General features: G+C 39.5%; 2 gene segments (V, D, J or C); both read right to left on the bottom strand.

The window, feature by feature from the left end:
- LOC132125477 (Ig kappa chain V-III region PC 2485/PC 4039-like) overlaps positions 1 to 17,118 on the bottom strand; it is a 370,198-nt gene that overhangs the window by 344,150 nt on the left and 8,930 nt on the right.
- LOC132125479 (immunoglobulin kappa variable 3-11-like) lies at positions 11,964 to 12,910 on the bottom strand. The segment is given in 2 exon segments: positions 11,964 to 12,697; positions 12,798 to 12,910. Coding segments are annotated over 2 exon segments (372 nt in total).

Below are 17,118 nucleotides of genomic sequence, written 5' to 3'. Positions count from 1 at the left end.
CACTTCAGGCTGGGCTCATCCGCCATTCCTCCTGTCCCGCTGGTGCAGGGTTTTTCTTTGTTCAGAAGAAGGATGGCTCCCTGCGCCCCTGTATTGATTACAGAGGTTTGAATGACATTACTATCAAGAACAGGTACCCCCTACCTTTAATGTCTTCTGCTTTTGAATTATTGCAGGGAGCTCAGGTCTTCACCAAGTTAGACCTGCGCAACACCTACCACTTGGTGCGCATTCGGGAGGGGGATGAGTGGAAGACGGCATTTAACACCCCTTCGGGACACTACGAGTACTTGGTTCTTCCATTTGGTCTTACCAATGCTCCAGCCGTTTTCCAGGGACTCGTCAACAGCGTGTTGGATGACATGATTAATCAATTTGTCTTTGTGTATTTGGATGATATCTTGGTTTTCTCCTCTTCTCTCCAATTACACACCCAGCATGTCAGACAGGTTCTCCAGCGGTTGCTAGAAAACCAGTTGTCTGTCAAGGCAGAGAAGTGCAAATTCCACGCTGAGTCAGTTACGTTCCTTGGCCACATTATTTCTACGGAGGGGATCAAGCCTGATCCCGCTAAGATTGAAGCTGTCGCCCAGTGGCCGGTCCCTGACTCCCGGAAGGCTCTGCAGCGTTTCCTGGGTTTTGCCAACTTCTACCGGCGATACATCCGGAATTTTGGTCAGATCGCTGCACCGCTCAGAGCCTTAACCTCCTCTAAGGTGTCCTTCAGATGGAACCGTGTGGCGCAGGTAGCCTTTGACATTTTTAAGTCCCGTTTTGTCTCTGCACCTGTTCTGTTGGTTCCAGATCCGGAGGCCCAGTTCATTTTCGAGGTTGATGCTTCGGACGTTGGGGTTGGCGCAGTTCTATCTCAGCGTTCCCTCCATGATGGGAAGCTCCATCCTTGTGCATTCTTCTCTCGTCGTCTCAGCCCTGCAGAACGTAACTATGACATCCGCAATAGAGAACTGTTGGCGGTACGATTGGCCTTGGGTGAGTGGCGTCACTGGTTGGAGGGGTCAGTGCAGCCCTTCTTGGTCTGGACGGATCACAAGAACCTAGAATACATCCGTTCGGCCAAGAGGCTGAGCTCGCGTCAGGCCAGCTGGGCGCTCTTCTTTGCCAAATTCAACTTCACCCTCTCGTACCGGCCGGGATCTAAGAACACCAAGCCCGATGCCCTCTCTCGCCTGTTCGATGCTCCGGGGAGGGAGTTTGCGGCCGAGGCCATCCTTCCTGAGGGGGTGGTGGTTGGGGCTCTTTCGTGGGGTATCGAGCAGCGAGTTGAGGAGGCCGGTCGAGGGGTGCAGGTGCCGGGAGAGTTCCCGGCGGGCAGGTTGCCGGTGCCGGGTGCACTGCGCTCTGAGGTCCTTGAGTGGGGTCACTCATCCAGGTTAGTCTGCCATCCAGGTATTCGGAGAATGTTGTCTGCCATCCAACAGCGTTTCTGGTGGCCTACTATGGCCGCAGATGTTAGACAGTTTATGTTGGCCTGCCCCAGATGTGCCCAAAGTAAGCCTGTCAATCGCCCTCCTGATGGTCTACTGAATCCTCTCCCTATCCCTTCCCGTCCTTGGTCACACATTGCCCTTGACTTCGTCTCTGGGCTTCCTCTGTCGAAGGGTGACACTGTAGTTCTCATGGTGGTGGATCTTTTTTCCAAAGCGGTTCATTTTATTCCCCTGCCCAAGCTGCCTTCCGCCCGGGATACCGCCCAACTGGTGGTGGATCACGTCTTCCGTCTCCACGGGTTACCGGTGGATGTGGTTTCAGATAGGGGTCCCCAGTTCATCTCCCGGTTCTGGAGGGAGTTTTGTAGACAGATTGGGGCCTCTGCTAGTCTGTCTTCAGGGTTTCATCCCCAGACCAATGGGCAGTGTGAGCGGGCCAACCAGGATCTAGGAAGAATGCTCCGCTGTCCAACATCCAACAATCCGAGTTCCTGGTGCTAGCAGCTCTCCTGGGCAGAATACGCTCATAACACCCTTCCTGTGGCCGCGTCAGTTATGTCCCCTTTTGAGTGTACTGTTGGTTATAATCCACCTCTGTTCCCTTCACAGGAACCTGACACAGCGGTTCCATCCGCCCTGGCTTTTGTCCAGCGCTGCCGTCGCACCTGGGAGAAAGTCAGGAGAATTTTGATCCAAACCTCTGGCAGAACCAAGACTGCAGCTGACCGTCACCGGTCCTCTCCTCCTGCCTATGTGTGTGGTCAACGGGTTTTGGCTTTCTACCAAGGATCTGCCTCTCCGGGCGCCTTCTCGTAAGCTGGCACCCAGATTCATTGGGCCATTCCGCATCACCAAGGTGGTTAGTCCGGTGGCGATCAGGCTCAAGCTCCCTCTTACTCTTGGTCGGGTTCACCCGGTGTTTCATGTTTCCAGGGTCAAGCCTGTGTTCTCTTCCCCCCTTAATCCTGCTTGTAGTCGCCCCACCCCCCCACCCCCTTGTCTTGTGGATGGATCTCCTACCTATACGGTTAAGAGATTACTCGATGAGCGGCGCCGCGGCAGGGGGTTTCAGTATCTTGTGGACTGGGAGGGGTATGGTCCAGAGGAGAGGTGTTGGGTGCCATCCTGGGACATTCTGGACCGCTCGTTGATTGAGGACTTCCTGCGGCATCGAGGTAGGCCCCTTCCTAGAGCGCCAGGTGACGCTCCTGGGAGGGGGGGTACTGTCAGGTCTCGGGGCTACTCACCTGCCTTTTTGGTGTATGTATTTGGATGGTTTGACAGCTCACCGCGTCTGCCTGTTTGTGTTTTCCCCGCCTCCCTTGTTTCCCCGTTGTTAACTTTAATTGCTCGCCACCTGTTCTCTATGTCCTTTTAATTTTTTCCCCTTTATCATTCCCTGTGTTTCTCTGTCTATTGTCAGACTGTTGTTACTCGTACCAATAGATCCGATCTTCTAGCTGCTCTTTGTACTCACCTTGTCATTGTTTTGTCCTCAGGCTCCAGTGTGTTTAGCTGATTTCTCTGCCCTTGTTCTTACAAACCCAGAGCTCCTAGTAGCTTCCAGCTGTCATCCCTCCGGTCTCGGTGGTTAGACGTACTACTGTGGAACATTACTCATCTGCTTTGACTCATCTGATTCTCATCCTCTCACTGTGGAACTGTGAAACCTGTGGAACGTGACTCATTTCCTCTGCCTCCTCTGCTTAAATAAAGCCTTGAGTTTACCCGCATCTGAATCCAGCCTGCTTTCTCCTGACAGAAACAATGTCAATCTGAAAAGTTCAAAACTACTGATTCATTTGTCTGAAGCTGCAGGTGTTTATGTGACTCATAATGATTGAGCTGTGTATGAAGAACAGAAACATAATTATTGATAAACTCCACAACATCATCCATGATAAAAGAGGTCAAAGGTCACAAAAGAAACACAGATCATCAAATACATTGTCTTAAAGTGTTAGTCAGAACACAACAAGAGAATGAATGAGAAATATAGCTACTATACACTCAGACAGAATCAAGCCTACTGTAAATGAGATTAATAAACTCTTTGATTATGATTATTGGCTTGCTTTGTTGGGGACACTTGATTTCTGGCAATATTGTCGACTTGATAGCACAGACACTGAACTGAACTGAGCTGGACGATGATGACATCACTGAATCAATGATAAACTGACGTTAGCTGAAAAATTGAGTCTTTGCTATTGTCCTCTTGCATTATCAACACACTATTTTCCTGTTTGTCTCTGTAAAGCTGCTTTACCACAATCTGACTTGACTTGAATTGATGAAAATAATCACATTATTTTGCAAGCAATAACAAACACGTTTAATGTGAAAACACTTTTAAACTTTATGTGAAAGAGATTTGTTATTTAAAAGTATTTTGCCCAAACTATATGACTGAGTGTTGTTAACAGCTGAGGTGTTTCTACTCTGTGTTTTGAAGTGTTTCTCTCTCTGCTTTTGTATTTGATTTTGAAACAGATTTGATTCAGAATATAAAAAAACTAGCAGTCATGTCAGTCAGTGATGTTGAATAAGATGAATGATGAGATTGTAGTGATTTTGACTGCACTCCTCATGTCTGCTGAAGTCCTGTTGAAATGCTGTGAATGCTGCAGGGCAGAAGAGTGCTGGAGCTGCAGTGTGTTTTCTCTGTGTTTGTGAATGTGTTGTGTTTGTCTCCTGCAGCTGGTCCCACAGTGAAGCCCTCAGTGTCTCTGCTGCCGCCCTCTTCTCTGCAGATCTCAGGAGACTCAGCCGCACTGATCTGCCTGCTCAGCTCTTACTCTCCACAGGGGGCGCTGGTGAGCTGGACACTGGACGGCTCAGAGGTCACCGAGGGGGTTGTGACCAGCGCAGAGAGTGAGCAGGACGACTGCTACAGTCGCAGTAGTGTCCTGACCCTCAGCAAAGCACGCTGGGAAGTCAGAGAGCTATACGTCTGCAGAGTAACACATGATGGGGCCTCTTTCCACAAGAGTCGCTGTTAGTCGCTCGCAGTGCTGATGTTTCTCCAGTGAGCGCTGCTCTCTCCTGTAGATGAGCGTATCTGAGTGTCCTGTGTCAGGCAGGATTCACATGAGTCTAGTGCTGCAGCTGTAGTCATCTACAACTCAATACTGAAAGAGAGCTCTAGTGTCAAAGCACTGGCTGATCTTTCAATCTGCTGTGTTTGCTGCAACATTCAATAAAGCTTCTCAACAAACTCCATTTGTGTCTGACAACATCATTCAACTAACAGATGAAGATGCATGTAGTGTTTGTGCAGGTGTTTTTCAGAAGCTCGATCAGTAGCAGTAAATCTAGTCAAATAAAGCTCTTGGGGTTTGAACATGGTCTCTGGAGACAGAGCTGCTCTATTCTGAGAGGATCACAATCACTCCACCCTGACAATGCAAATGAGATTTTCAGCTCACACTCCCAGAGTCACTGTTTGATTGGTTACATGATCTGGACTGAAACACACCAGTTTCACTTCTGCTGTAGACCTGCAACACAGAGACAAACTCATTATTACATTTCAGTTTTTTTATTTAATTATTTTTACATTTTAATTTATTTTTCCAATCTGTAGTCACATTTTCAAAACACTATACACATTTAGCACAACATCAGTCTGTGGTGACCATATCTTTAGCAAAATTCATTTTGTTTTCACACAATATTCAGTTAATTAACACATTTCTAAAATGCTTACATTTTCTTTTCACATAAGCTATACCTTATACCAAAATCATAGATCTTTCTTATCTTTTTTTTTTTTTTTTACAAATGCTTAAGCACAGCATGACAGAAATGAAAACCTAATGTTACAAACTTTAAATATAGTGTAAAGCCTCTACTTCTGCAACAACATCAACTCAAAAGTATTGGAAAATATCTCTTTATAAAATATTGTAACAACTGATAAGCAATTTTAAGTAACAGATCACTAAAATATTTAAAAATAGCTGATTCTAGTCTCAGTAGGAAGAATAGTCAGGTGTTGATGGTCTTTACATCAACATAGAGTAAAAAAGACCTCTTTGAATTGGTTTTGTGGATGCAGAACAACACAGAATCAGACAGAGAAAAATTATGCCTGGGAGAGGGAGAGGAGTAGTTGTACCAGAAGAAGAGAATTCAGACTGCAAGCACAATTCCTGCTTTACACTCACATTGCAGTTCTAAAACACATGGTTTTTTCAAAACACTACACACAACTCTCTGCATTTGGCACAATTTTATGGCAGAAAAATCACTTGTTTTCACAAGGAACACACTACCATTCAAATATGCACACTGACTCATCACATGGGCAAACACCTGTCACACAGTTTTACAATTAGCAAACAGAGCTTTAGCATAAAACGGCAAAAAGTGAGCTCTTCTGTTTTGGAGCAATGGATGCCAACAATGGAAACAGAGCCAGAGCCAGAGCCAGAGGAGTGAGAGTAAGAGGAGGAGGAGGAGGACAAGGACGAGGAAGCCCAAGGACCGTAATCTCTAATGAGATCCGAGCCACTTTGGTTGAATATGTGGTCAACCATTGTCTCACAATGAGGGGGGCTGGGCAAAGGGTACAGCCAAGTTTGAGCAGGTACACTGTATCATCCATCACGGGAGCTTTCCGAAATGAGAATAGGTAAGAAATCTACTCGCACTAGAAAATTGCATTACTGCAAATCAATACAGTGCTCAATGAGTACAGTAGCACAGAATTACCTGTGGACTGTTCTGTGGGACTGTAAAAATAAAGTATGTTTCAAGTATTTGGGAAATGTATTCCTACTTTGTATTCCTACACAGTATTTACAGTATTTTACTATTTGTTTGGCAGAACTGAAAGAGTACCTAAGGTGGTCGGGAACGTGTTCTGTCTCCTGAACAGGAAACTGCAGTCATGAACATGGTCTTAGAAAATAATGGCATAACAATATATTTCCAAATATTGATAGGGTAAGCTTATCAACACTGGACTGTGTCTTGCACAGAAAAAATCTGAGGATGAAGCAGGTCTACAGGGTGCCATCTGAACGCAATTCAGAAATAAGAATATAAATCTTTCTGTGGGTCAATTGGAAAGCATCATGTCCAGATTTCAGAAGTGACTGAATGCAGTCTGTTCAATTTGACTGACAGGAATCATATATTACATCTAAAACATGATGATCATATTAAATATTGACTCATTCTCTTCAGAAATACAAGATTTCTGTTAGTAGTAATGATACTGTGTTATTAGTGTCTGTGTTGATCAGTGTTGTGTGTGTACTTCTTCTGAACCATGAAGAGATATTTGTGGTTATTCTGCAGGTTTATGTGTTTGTTTACATTGTGCCTGAATTTAAATTGAATTAAGATTTATAAAGATTAATGGATTTAGGAACATTTTTGTGTTGATGGTTTTATAAATTGTTTGTAGGGACATTTCAGAAATTCAGAAACGTACATCTTCATAAATGAGGCCCCAGAACTCAAGCTCATATTTTATAATCAAATGTCACTCAGTGAATCATGAAAACACCTGCAGATGAAGGAAATTATGAAACTAGTAATCAAATTGTGAAGCTCAAACACTGAAACAGATCACTGTTGGTTCTCTGTGTGTTGATGTGTAGTTTTACTGTATCATGAAGCTCCTGTGAGGACGCTGAACATCTGCTGATGGAGCTGCTCTATTCTGAGAGGAACACAATCACTCAAATATGAGTTTGACTGTTTGACTCTTTATTCTCTGAAATGAGTCAGTTGTGTTGGACTGATGGAGAGATGAGCTTCTGAATGATTGAATCAACTGTTGATCTGTGATGAGACTCAGTCAATGATTCATTCTGATGTGTGTCCTTCAGTATCTGTGTCTCTCACAGCTGTTACTGAATCACTCTGGCTCCTAGTATCTTGTATAAGATTCGTATTAGATTTATTATTTTTACTATTATTATTTTCAGCAATAGAAGAATCAACAAAGAGCCTCTTATTCCATCAATGTTCAGGTACTTTAAAGAAACTGCCCATGGCTCTTTCACAAGAAGGAACTCTTTTCAGTCCTACATGGAAACATGTCGTGTTATAGTCATTATATGAAGTGTATGTCTTCAGGTGATTTGTGTTCAGATGTTCAAAAATACCAGAAGGAAACATTAGTTGAGTGATGTCATCTTCTTATATATGGCTTTATTATTGTATGTATTAATCAAACCTTATTGTGGCATAATCTGCTATAGTAGCAAATGTCAAATCATATAATAAAAAACAAGAATCAATGTTGTTTTAATGTTGAAATGTTCTCAATCAATGTTGAATCAAACTGATGTTTGTTACAAACTGTATCTCCTCAAGCTGCAGTGTTTCTCAGCTGTATCAGTGCAGTCACTGTGACTCTGACTGACGGAGGTTTTTGTACGACTCTTTATCACTGTGTGAACACATATTGACTGTTTGGATAGTGAAAACTCTGACAGTAATAATCTCCTGTATCTTCAGTCTGGACTCCACTGATGGTCAGAGAGAAATCTTTTCCTTGGCTAGATCCACTGCCACTGAATCTAGACGGAGTTCCTGACTGGAGGGTGCTTATGTATTTTATGAGGAGTTTAGGAGTTTCTCCAGGTTTCTGCTGATACCAGGCTAAGCAGTTGCTGTATATTCCTGGATCTGTCCTACACTCTATTGTAGCTGTTTGACCGAGCTGGACAGTTTTAACTTTAGGCTGATTTACCGTGATTCCTCTGGAGGCTGAATAAAATAAAATAAATTAGTTTGCAAATCTTCTTAATAACAAAATATTAAATTGATGTAAACAATATCATCATTACCAAAAATAGACATCCTACCTTGAATATAAACCCCAATGGTCCAGATGAAGATGATGATGTTGTTCATTGTTGTTGTTGTGTCTTGTGTGATGATGAAGATTGTGTTCTGTTCTGCTCTCAGTCATGAAGTGTTAAACTCACAGCTCTATAAACACTCTCAGAGCACTGAAGCATGTGCTGACGATGCAAAGAAGTGGGCAGGATTCACAGCAGCTCGAGCTGATAACAAACACATATACAATAAAAATATAGAAAATATCATTTTACAATGACCGGGGGTTCGGTATCGTTTGAATTTTAGCGAATCTTATTCTGATTCTTATCGATTCCTATAGTTTCCGTTCCAATGAGATAAACAAACAAAAAGATCCAGTAAAAAAAAGTCAAACATTTAGATGCCAAACATATTCATTCTGTCATTTTTCTGTTGCAGCTGAATAACATGAGGAAAAAGCAGCAGGGTACAGAAAACCTAAGGCTACAAGAGGAACTTTTGTCTATGGTAACACATTAATGGTCGTAGTGAGATTGTGAGAGCTGATTTCTGCTCAGCCATGCCGTGGTCCGTGAAACAAACAGGAGGACGGTCACAGAGTTGCAACGACAAAAACACTGGAATCAGTCGATTGAGAGGTACGGTAATTTAATGTTTAGTCATATCGTAGTTTCCTCTGAATGTGTAGGAAAACTTTATCTAGCACTAAGTAGCAGCTAAAAGTCGAACTACACTGCAAAAGCTAGCTTAGCAGCCTGCAAACTAAGTTGAGCATTGAACGTTAGAATACCGCCATCGCCATCGCGCCATGAAATATGAAAAGCTATTTTCTGGACTGAAGACTGAGGCTATTTTTTGCAGATGTGTGTGTTCAGTAGAGCTAATATTATATTTGGCCAACCAGTGTGTGAAATATAGTGTGACAGTGTAGATTTAAGTAACTATAACACAAGAACAAGATTAGACTTATTTATTTGCTCTGTGATTAAAGGGCTGTTTAAAGACTGTTTTCTCTTGGATATAAAGGACATTTGTTTATATCAATTAGCTCATATTCACAGTTCATCTATTTTTTAGATGTTTAAATAGACAGAGGGAGAGCAAATTGCATTCAAATGCCACGAATGCTTGAGATGCAACATGTGTTATGTAAAAATAAACCTTTGTAGATCCTATAAATATGTCTATATTTACTAGGCACACTGTTTGCACCTCCTTTCTTTTTGACATTTAAATTGATTCAAAGCTTATTTAAGAGGTTCCAGAGCCCCACGAACACCTGTATTTTGCACACTGATTCTAAGCCAATTTGACAATGATCCTGCTTGACATTTGTAGTTATAGCGACTTCAAAGTGAATTGACTGACTCATTGATTGATTGATTGAGTGATTGATTGAGTGATTGATTGATTGATTGATTGAGTGAGTGATTGAATTACTTTTCCCCCAGGGTTAGGTTTAAGACTAGTTATGAAGAGAAGCAGAGATATTCAGAACTTCTTCCAAAAAGAAAAGAGTTCTCCCAGCTGCAGTGGAAAGGCTCAGTCAAGTAGTCAGCAGCCTAGATACAGCAGTGACAGTGAGGTTGAAGAGCAGTCAGTTCCTCTTGCACAGGATGGTAAGTCATGCTTAGATAAGTGGAATTTATCATGTAGGCTTACATTCAAGTTGTTTTTCACTCCAGTTATACAAATTAAAACTTTCTAAAACATCACTACACAAGAACAATAGTTAAAACAGTTGTAAAAGACAGAAGAACAATCGTAAAATGTGCATAATACATAAATACACACACAGAAACACACGTCTGTATGTATATGTCATCCATGAACAGTTACCTGAAGTTGTCGTGTACTCTCATACTAAATAAAATTTAAAACGGACTGTCTAATTTTGCCCAAAGTGTATGCTATTAATTTGCTAATACACAGCAACCCCCACACTTTAAACATAGACAATCTATTCTTTAAATCTCAATACAAAACATTATGAAAAGGAAAATGTTAGTCAATAATTTGTCCACATACAGTCTATGGGTGTAATGGTGATTGTTTTTACTACTTCAGGTACTTCATCTAGTGATTCAGAGAGACTCCTCATGTTGCACAAGTACATGCTGCCCCACCTGGACCTCACGGTATGTTGTGACATTTTATCTTTCAGTTTACACGACATTATGAGTGCCTTCCTTTTAAATACCATGGAAGTTGTAATACTGACCACAAATACGCTTTGTAACTAATCATTTTGAATGAAACTTCATAAAAACTGAAATAAGGACTGATCACAATTATTTATACTTTACAGACGTTTAACAGTCCAGAGCAGCAGGTCCTACACAACCTCAACTTAAGGTATTTCCGCGAACCATGCATGGCAACAGGAAGAGGTCCTTCAACACCGAGTGGTATAAACAACACCCATGGCTTAAGTACTCCCAAATCCAAAAATCTGCCTACTGTTTTGCATGTCGACACTTCTCTTTGCCAAAACCCCAGCATCTGTATTCACATCACAACTGGGATTCTCTCGTTGGAAAAAGGCAATGTACAAAGATGGTGGATTTAAAGTACATGAAAAGTCAGAGGATTATATCAATGCCATGTTTGCATGGGGTGAGAACAAGAAGGCAATAGTAACAGATTGTTCCTTACACACTGAAAAAAAAGATTTGTTGAATTTACTCAATTGAATTATGGAAATTGGTTCCACACATTCAGTTTGAGTTCAGAGTATCCTATGCATTTATGTGGTTTCATTATAATACGGTTGTGTTAATCATATGCATTTTCAAAAAGTAATGTGTACATAGTCTTTTTAAGTTAGGTTCATTTATGTTAGTTTAACATTATTATTTTATTTCAGATATATGCTTCTACCATGTTAATTATGTGCAATTAAATCAAGTTATCTTAACATAATTTTGATAACTTCACTATAATTAAATTGTAATACATATTTTAATGGTTTGTTGTCGCATGTTTTACTTCATGTAACACAAAAACCTTCTGTAAATCGTTTATTTAATCATTTGAACAATGTGTCATTTAAATGACATGTCTCAATAATATTGTGCTTTCAAAAACCTGCCATAAATAACTTCTATTCTGATGATTAAAATCAAAACAGTATGATTGAGAGTCATCAACCCGATCTATGGAAACAACCTAGATCTGAACTTTGCTGGATAACACTTTAAACGGAACTGAGGAGATATAAACGTAATTGATATAAATCTGAACATAAATAGACATTTTGTATGGAATTTTTGAGAAAATGCTATGGGAACAAATGTGAGAAAATGGTTATGATTTATTTTTTTTCCCTTGTTATTAAATTTTCCTGTAAAGTTTATAGAATGGATTTGAAGTTGAACTTTGAAATTGAAACTTTAACATAAAAGGAAATTTAAAGGAACTTAAATTAGCATTTTAAACCCTAAAAAGCTAAAAGTAGAATAGGACATAATCCTAAAATCCTAAACTGAAAAAGCGTGACTGACAAAGTGTTATGGTAACAAAGGTATTTTTTTTCTCTAACCAGGCCTGGTGAACCATTTTTTTTTTTTTTTTTTTACAAAAGTGTAAAGTTTTTTTTTTTTTTTTTTTTTTTTAACTATAAGGTGACTGTATGTGTCATTCTCTTGTTTTTCCTTGATTCATACTTAATTATATATATACAGAAGTTATTTTTTTTTACAACAGTGTGTGTGTTTGCCTCTGCCCTAGGAACCTTAAACTTCCTAGTCTTCTAAGGCCCATATTCATATTGACAACAATTGTTTAGTTCTTTTCAAACTTATGATTTAATAGTGACAGCCAGGTGTTACACTAAACTTTTAATTCATATGATCATGCAGATAGTGAAAATCTAAAATCGATTTGAACAGATGTTTCACAATGATTAAAAGCTTGTGCTAATGCACAACACTTTTTCAGTTATTGAGGTGTGATACAGATAGAGTTAGGATCAAGGGTTAGGAAGAGGTCAGCAGTGTACAGTGTGTTACTTGAAGTCATTGTGTTGTTTGTGATCCTCTCATCAGCAGCTGCAGTGTCTCTCAGCTGTATCAGTGCAGTCACTGTGACTCTGACTGACGGAGGTTTTTGTATGACTCTTTATCACTGTGTGAACACCCAGCCACTAGAACAGTGTACACTCTGACAGTAATAATCTCCTGTATCTTCAGTCTGGACTCCTCTGATGGTCAGAGTGAAATCACTGTCAGATCCACTGCCACTGAATCTAGATGGAGTTCCAGTGTAACGGTTTGATGTATAATATATGAGGAGTTTAGGAGCTTCTCCAGGTTTCTGTAAGTACCAGTGTAAGTAATTACTACCACACACACTACTGCTGGTATTACAGTTTATTCTGACGTCTTGTCCTTGAGCTGCTTTTATTAATGATGGACTCTGAGTTACAGTGTACTGTCCTCTACACTCTGAAAGAAAGAACAATGAAAATTAATGAAAAACTGTAAATGTTTAATATTGTACACTTAAAATTATGTATAATCTTTGTTAAAATTGTACTACACAAACCTTGAGCAAACAGTGTGAGAGTCCAGATGAGGATGATGATGTTGTTCATTGTTGTTGTTGTGTCTTGTGTGATGATGAAGATTGTGTTCTGTTCTGCTCTCAGTCATGAAGTGTTAAACTCACAGCTCTATAAACACTCTCAGAGCTCCAGGGGTGTGTCTATGGTGTGGGCAGGTGTGGCTCCGATTCTTGCTAAGTCATGCTGCTCTCATACTACACATCATCCTCTCACACCGTAAAAAATACATCGCAGAGTAAAGAGGAAACTGACAATGTGGTGACAGAATAGACAGCAGGTTACCTCTGGTGTGAAACAAGACATTTTTTTAAGAAATTCAAACAATGAATACTGTTTTTTGTCTTTAATGTGTTGTGACAGATCGCTGTAGAGCCTCAGTTCAAGAGGCACGTGAAACAATTGTCCTTCCATATTTACATAAGCATGAAATAAACATGAATGAACATCAGAACATATTTTATTTCATCCGCGGAAAGATGTCAATACACAAAACTTTTCAAGTTTGAGGCTGATGATACATAGGGCAACTTTGGAAAATGTTGCAGCCAAAGGACAACTGCGATCTAAAGGAGAAGAGTTTATTTGAAGGGGGAAGGGCCTGGTCTCAAAATTAAAGATGAATGATGCACCACAATGCCAGCAGGCGTCACTCATACTTCATTAAATTAATAACAAACAGCGAATTTTACTGAAATACTTAATACATGGAACAGTTTTGGTGCTATATTATGTGATTGTTTTTGCAGAATCTGTTAGTTGAGATCACAAAGAAGCCTCTCCGTGTTTGAGATAGCAGTATTGGTATATTTAAAAGCGTACATTTTGAGGTTGAAATCAGGTTGTTTGTCGGAGATTCTAGCACGCAGTAGGGGCGTTTCATTGTCTGTCTGTATTTCCATACTGGATAAGCCGGCTTTTGTTTCTTTTGTTATTGTCCCCGCCCTCCGAGGGAAGCGTGGCTACTTAGTATGCAGCGCTCTGGCCGGCTGTAGCTGATATCAAAATTCAATGAAGATGTATGCCGCAAAGATGAACGCAGATGAGCTGAACCGTGGCCGTTACACCGAAAATGTTTTGAAGTACTTGAAGACAAGCCAGATGCTTATAAACAAGCGGTCACTGATTCTGAAGACGATCTGAGCAACGATGAAAGCGGCATAATAAGACTGTAATATCCCTAATCTACAACTGAGCGAAGATGATGAAAGTATCCAAAATGTGTGTGTGTGGTGACCAATCACGGAAAGTAGGGACACAAGTCGGTTCTCGGGCATTTTGAGTTATTCACAGATTCTGAAAAGTGTAGTCTCCAAGCTTTCTAACGATGTGTAACACATGGAAATCTGGGGCTCATTTACATCTCATTTAGATAAGCCATACCCCTGCATAGCAACGACAGACACAACGGGAAAAATCGGACCGCATACTATTAATAATAAAGGAGAATGTGCATTGTAAATGTCAGTAATTGACTGGCTGAAATATGTGAGTTTTATCTTTTTATAAAAAATCTTTAATCTTTAAAATGTGGCCATCATTTTTAATGTTATTATTTTAATGTTTATGTAAACAAAAAGTACATATTGATGCTAATTTTATTTGTTCATAAAATTACGTAATTTCAGTGTTAATCTCTTTTTATGTGAGTGGAATATTTAATTTAAATGTGTATATCGACATGAAAACAGACTTTAAAATCTTTGTTCACTTCATTACTTTTCTCACTCCACGAAAAAGAGTGCGTACACATGGTCTAGAATGTCCGTATGGTGCTTCCTTATTTAGTTTAAGTTAAGTTTATTTTTTATAAATCACGATATGTGGGTGTAAAATTATATTACGCCCATTTTATGTGTACACAACGTTTATAAATGAGACCCCAATCCCCCAACTGCTCCCTGGGCGCTGAAGCAAAAAATGGCTGCCCACTGCTCCGGGTCTGTGTGAATAGTGTGTGTGTGTGTGTGCACTAATATATCTGTATAAAGATCAATTCTTCTAACTACACTGAATGGTGACACTTTAGTATAGTGTCCAATTCTTACTGTTAACTAGCTGCTTTATGGCATGCCTATTATTTACATATTGGCTGTTTATTAGTACTAAATATAAATAAATTAGTTATTACTATAAAGCACATATTCTGCATGACCATATTCTATATTCCTAACCGGTCCCACTTTATATTAAGTGGCCTTAACTACTATGTACTTACATCAAAAAATAAATACAATGTACTTAGTGTGTTCATATTGTATTGCAACTTTTTTTTTTGCTGCTATTGAGGTGGGAAACAGGTAAGGTTAGGGACAGATTTGGTGGTATGGGTAAGTTTAAGGTGTGTTAAGGTGTAAGGGATGGGTCAACATGTAATTATACATGTAATTACAGAAATGAATTACATATGTAATTATGTGCAGATATTTTTCAAATATAAGTACAATGTAAAAACATGTATGTACACAATAAGTGCATTGTACCAAATTAATAATTAAAATGTAACTACATAGTAATTAAGGCCACTTAATATAAATTGGGTCCTCCTAACCCTACCCAGTACCTTAATTTAACAACTACCTTACTAACTATTAGCTAAGCAGCAAATTAGGATTTAATTGAATCAAAAGTCATAGTTAATGGTTTGTTAATAGCGAGAATAGGAAATTAAAGAGTATCTGCTCTCTAAAACCATATAGATTCATACATGTGAACCAGTCTGACATGAGACTGAATACTGAGGTGATATTCATATTTATCTTCTATTAAAAAAATATTTTGTGTGCAATTCCATCTTGCCAATTTATTGCAATCTTAATGTTTGTCTGTCAATCTTAGAAATCAAAGTTAGATGCTCAGATTTTGAGATGTTTGATGATGGTCTGGTGGTTTTGTTTGTGGGAGATTTATTAGATTAATATTATCTGATTATTTAAAGTCAAAATATAAGCACCGCTGGGTGAAATGTTATTTAAATATATAGATTAAAAGCTTAAGATATGTTTAAAATATACTTGATTTTATTTAATCAAAATCCAGATAGCAAATAAAATAATATTTTGTCTTTATGTATTTACATATTTTTTTCAGCCGCTAACAAGTGTTTGTCCAACCAGTTGTCACATTTTAAAACTCTAAACACAATTAGCACAGCATCGGTCTTTTGTGGCCAAACCATTCACACATTTCATGTAGTTTTCACACAATGTGCAGTCAGTGAACACATTTGATTACATTTTTTTAACATACAAACTATACCTCCCAACAAAATTATGGATTGTTTTTGTAGTATTTACAAATGTTAACACACAACATCCCACGATAGCAACAACAATATTACAAACCTAAGATACAGTATAAAAAGCTCCGCTTCTCCAATGATATCAGTTCAAAAACAATATATCTCAGCTGATAATAAACAAACAATTGAATAATTGACACATTGCTGATTTATGTTGGTTAAATTGGGCCAACCACAGCTGATTCCAGTCTGGCTTATGCTGGGTACACACCAAAAGATTTTATAAGATCTTATAAGATTTTCAAAATGTGATAGACCACAAACATGAGGATAAAAAATCCTAGATTTAACCGTTTTGCTCCTATAATGTGTGGTTTGCGGTGATGTGATAAAGACAGCACACCACACATGAACAGATTTTCAACTAGAGTCTCAACTATCAACACAGGAAATCTCGCAATATCTTGCGAGACTTCATAATAAGCATGGCGGACGATATTCAGGAAGAAATTGCAATGATAGTGTTTGGAATGATTTTATACACAACACATTGTATAAACATTTGTGCTGTTACCACAAATCAACAAGCTGATCCTCCATCTCGGTTGTCCACATCAATTTCACTTTGTGCTGCACCATGACTGCTTCTGTCTTCCATCATCTTGCTTTCTGATTGGATATTGTTTCGTTACACGTGATAATCTCCAGAGCGTGTGCGTGTTTGTCCTTGGGGTTCCCCCCACACATCAGGATTTCAGATCATAAATATTAAACATGTTGACTATTTATCGGCCTAAAATAATGCCCAATTATCTTGTGGTGTGTACCCAGCATTAAACTCAGTGGCAGGGGTTATTTTTTCTATTACACTGCCACTTATACAGCAAAAGGAGGACTTTGAGGGGTGATGTTTTTGGAAACAGAAACAGAAAAAGACAAAGACTGTAATGACTGGACGAGGAACAGGAAGAGCAAGGGAACAAGGGAGAAGACCAGGTGCAGTGAGGAGATGCAGGAGCAGTGAGAGATGGAGTGAGAGTTGCAGGAGGAGTGAGAGATGCATT

This window comes from Carassius carassius, chromosome 43 (assembly GCF_963082965.1).
Source record: "Carassius carassius chromosome 43, fCarCar2.1, whole genome shotgun sequence".
Classification (NCBI taxonomy): domain Eukaryota; kingdom Metazoa; phylum Chordata; class Actinopteri; order Cypriniformes; family Cyprinidae; genus Carassius; species Carassius carassius.
Note: the sequence above shows the minus strand (reverse complement) of the source record. Positions and strands in the feature narration are given on the sequence as shown.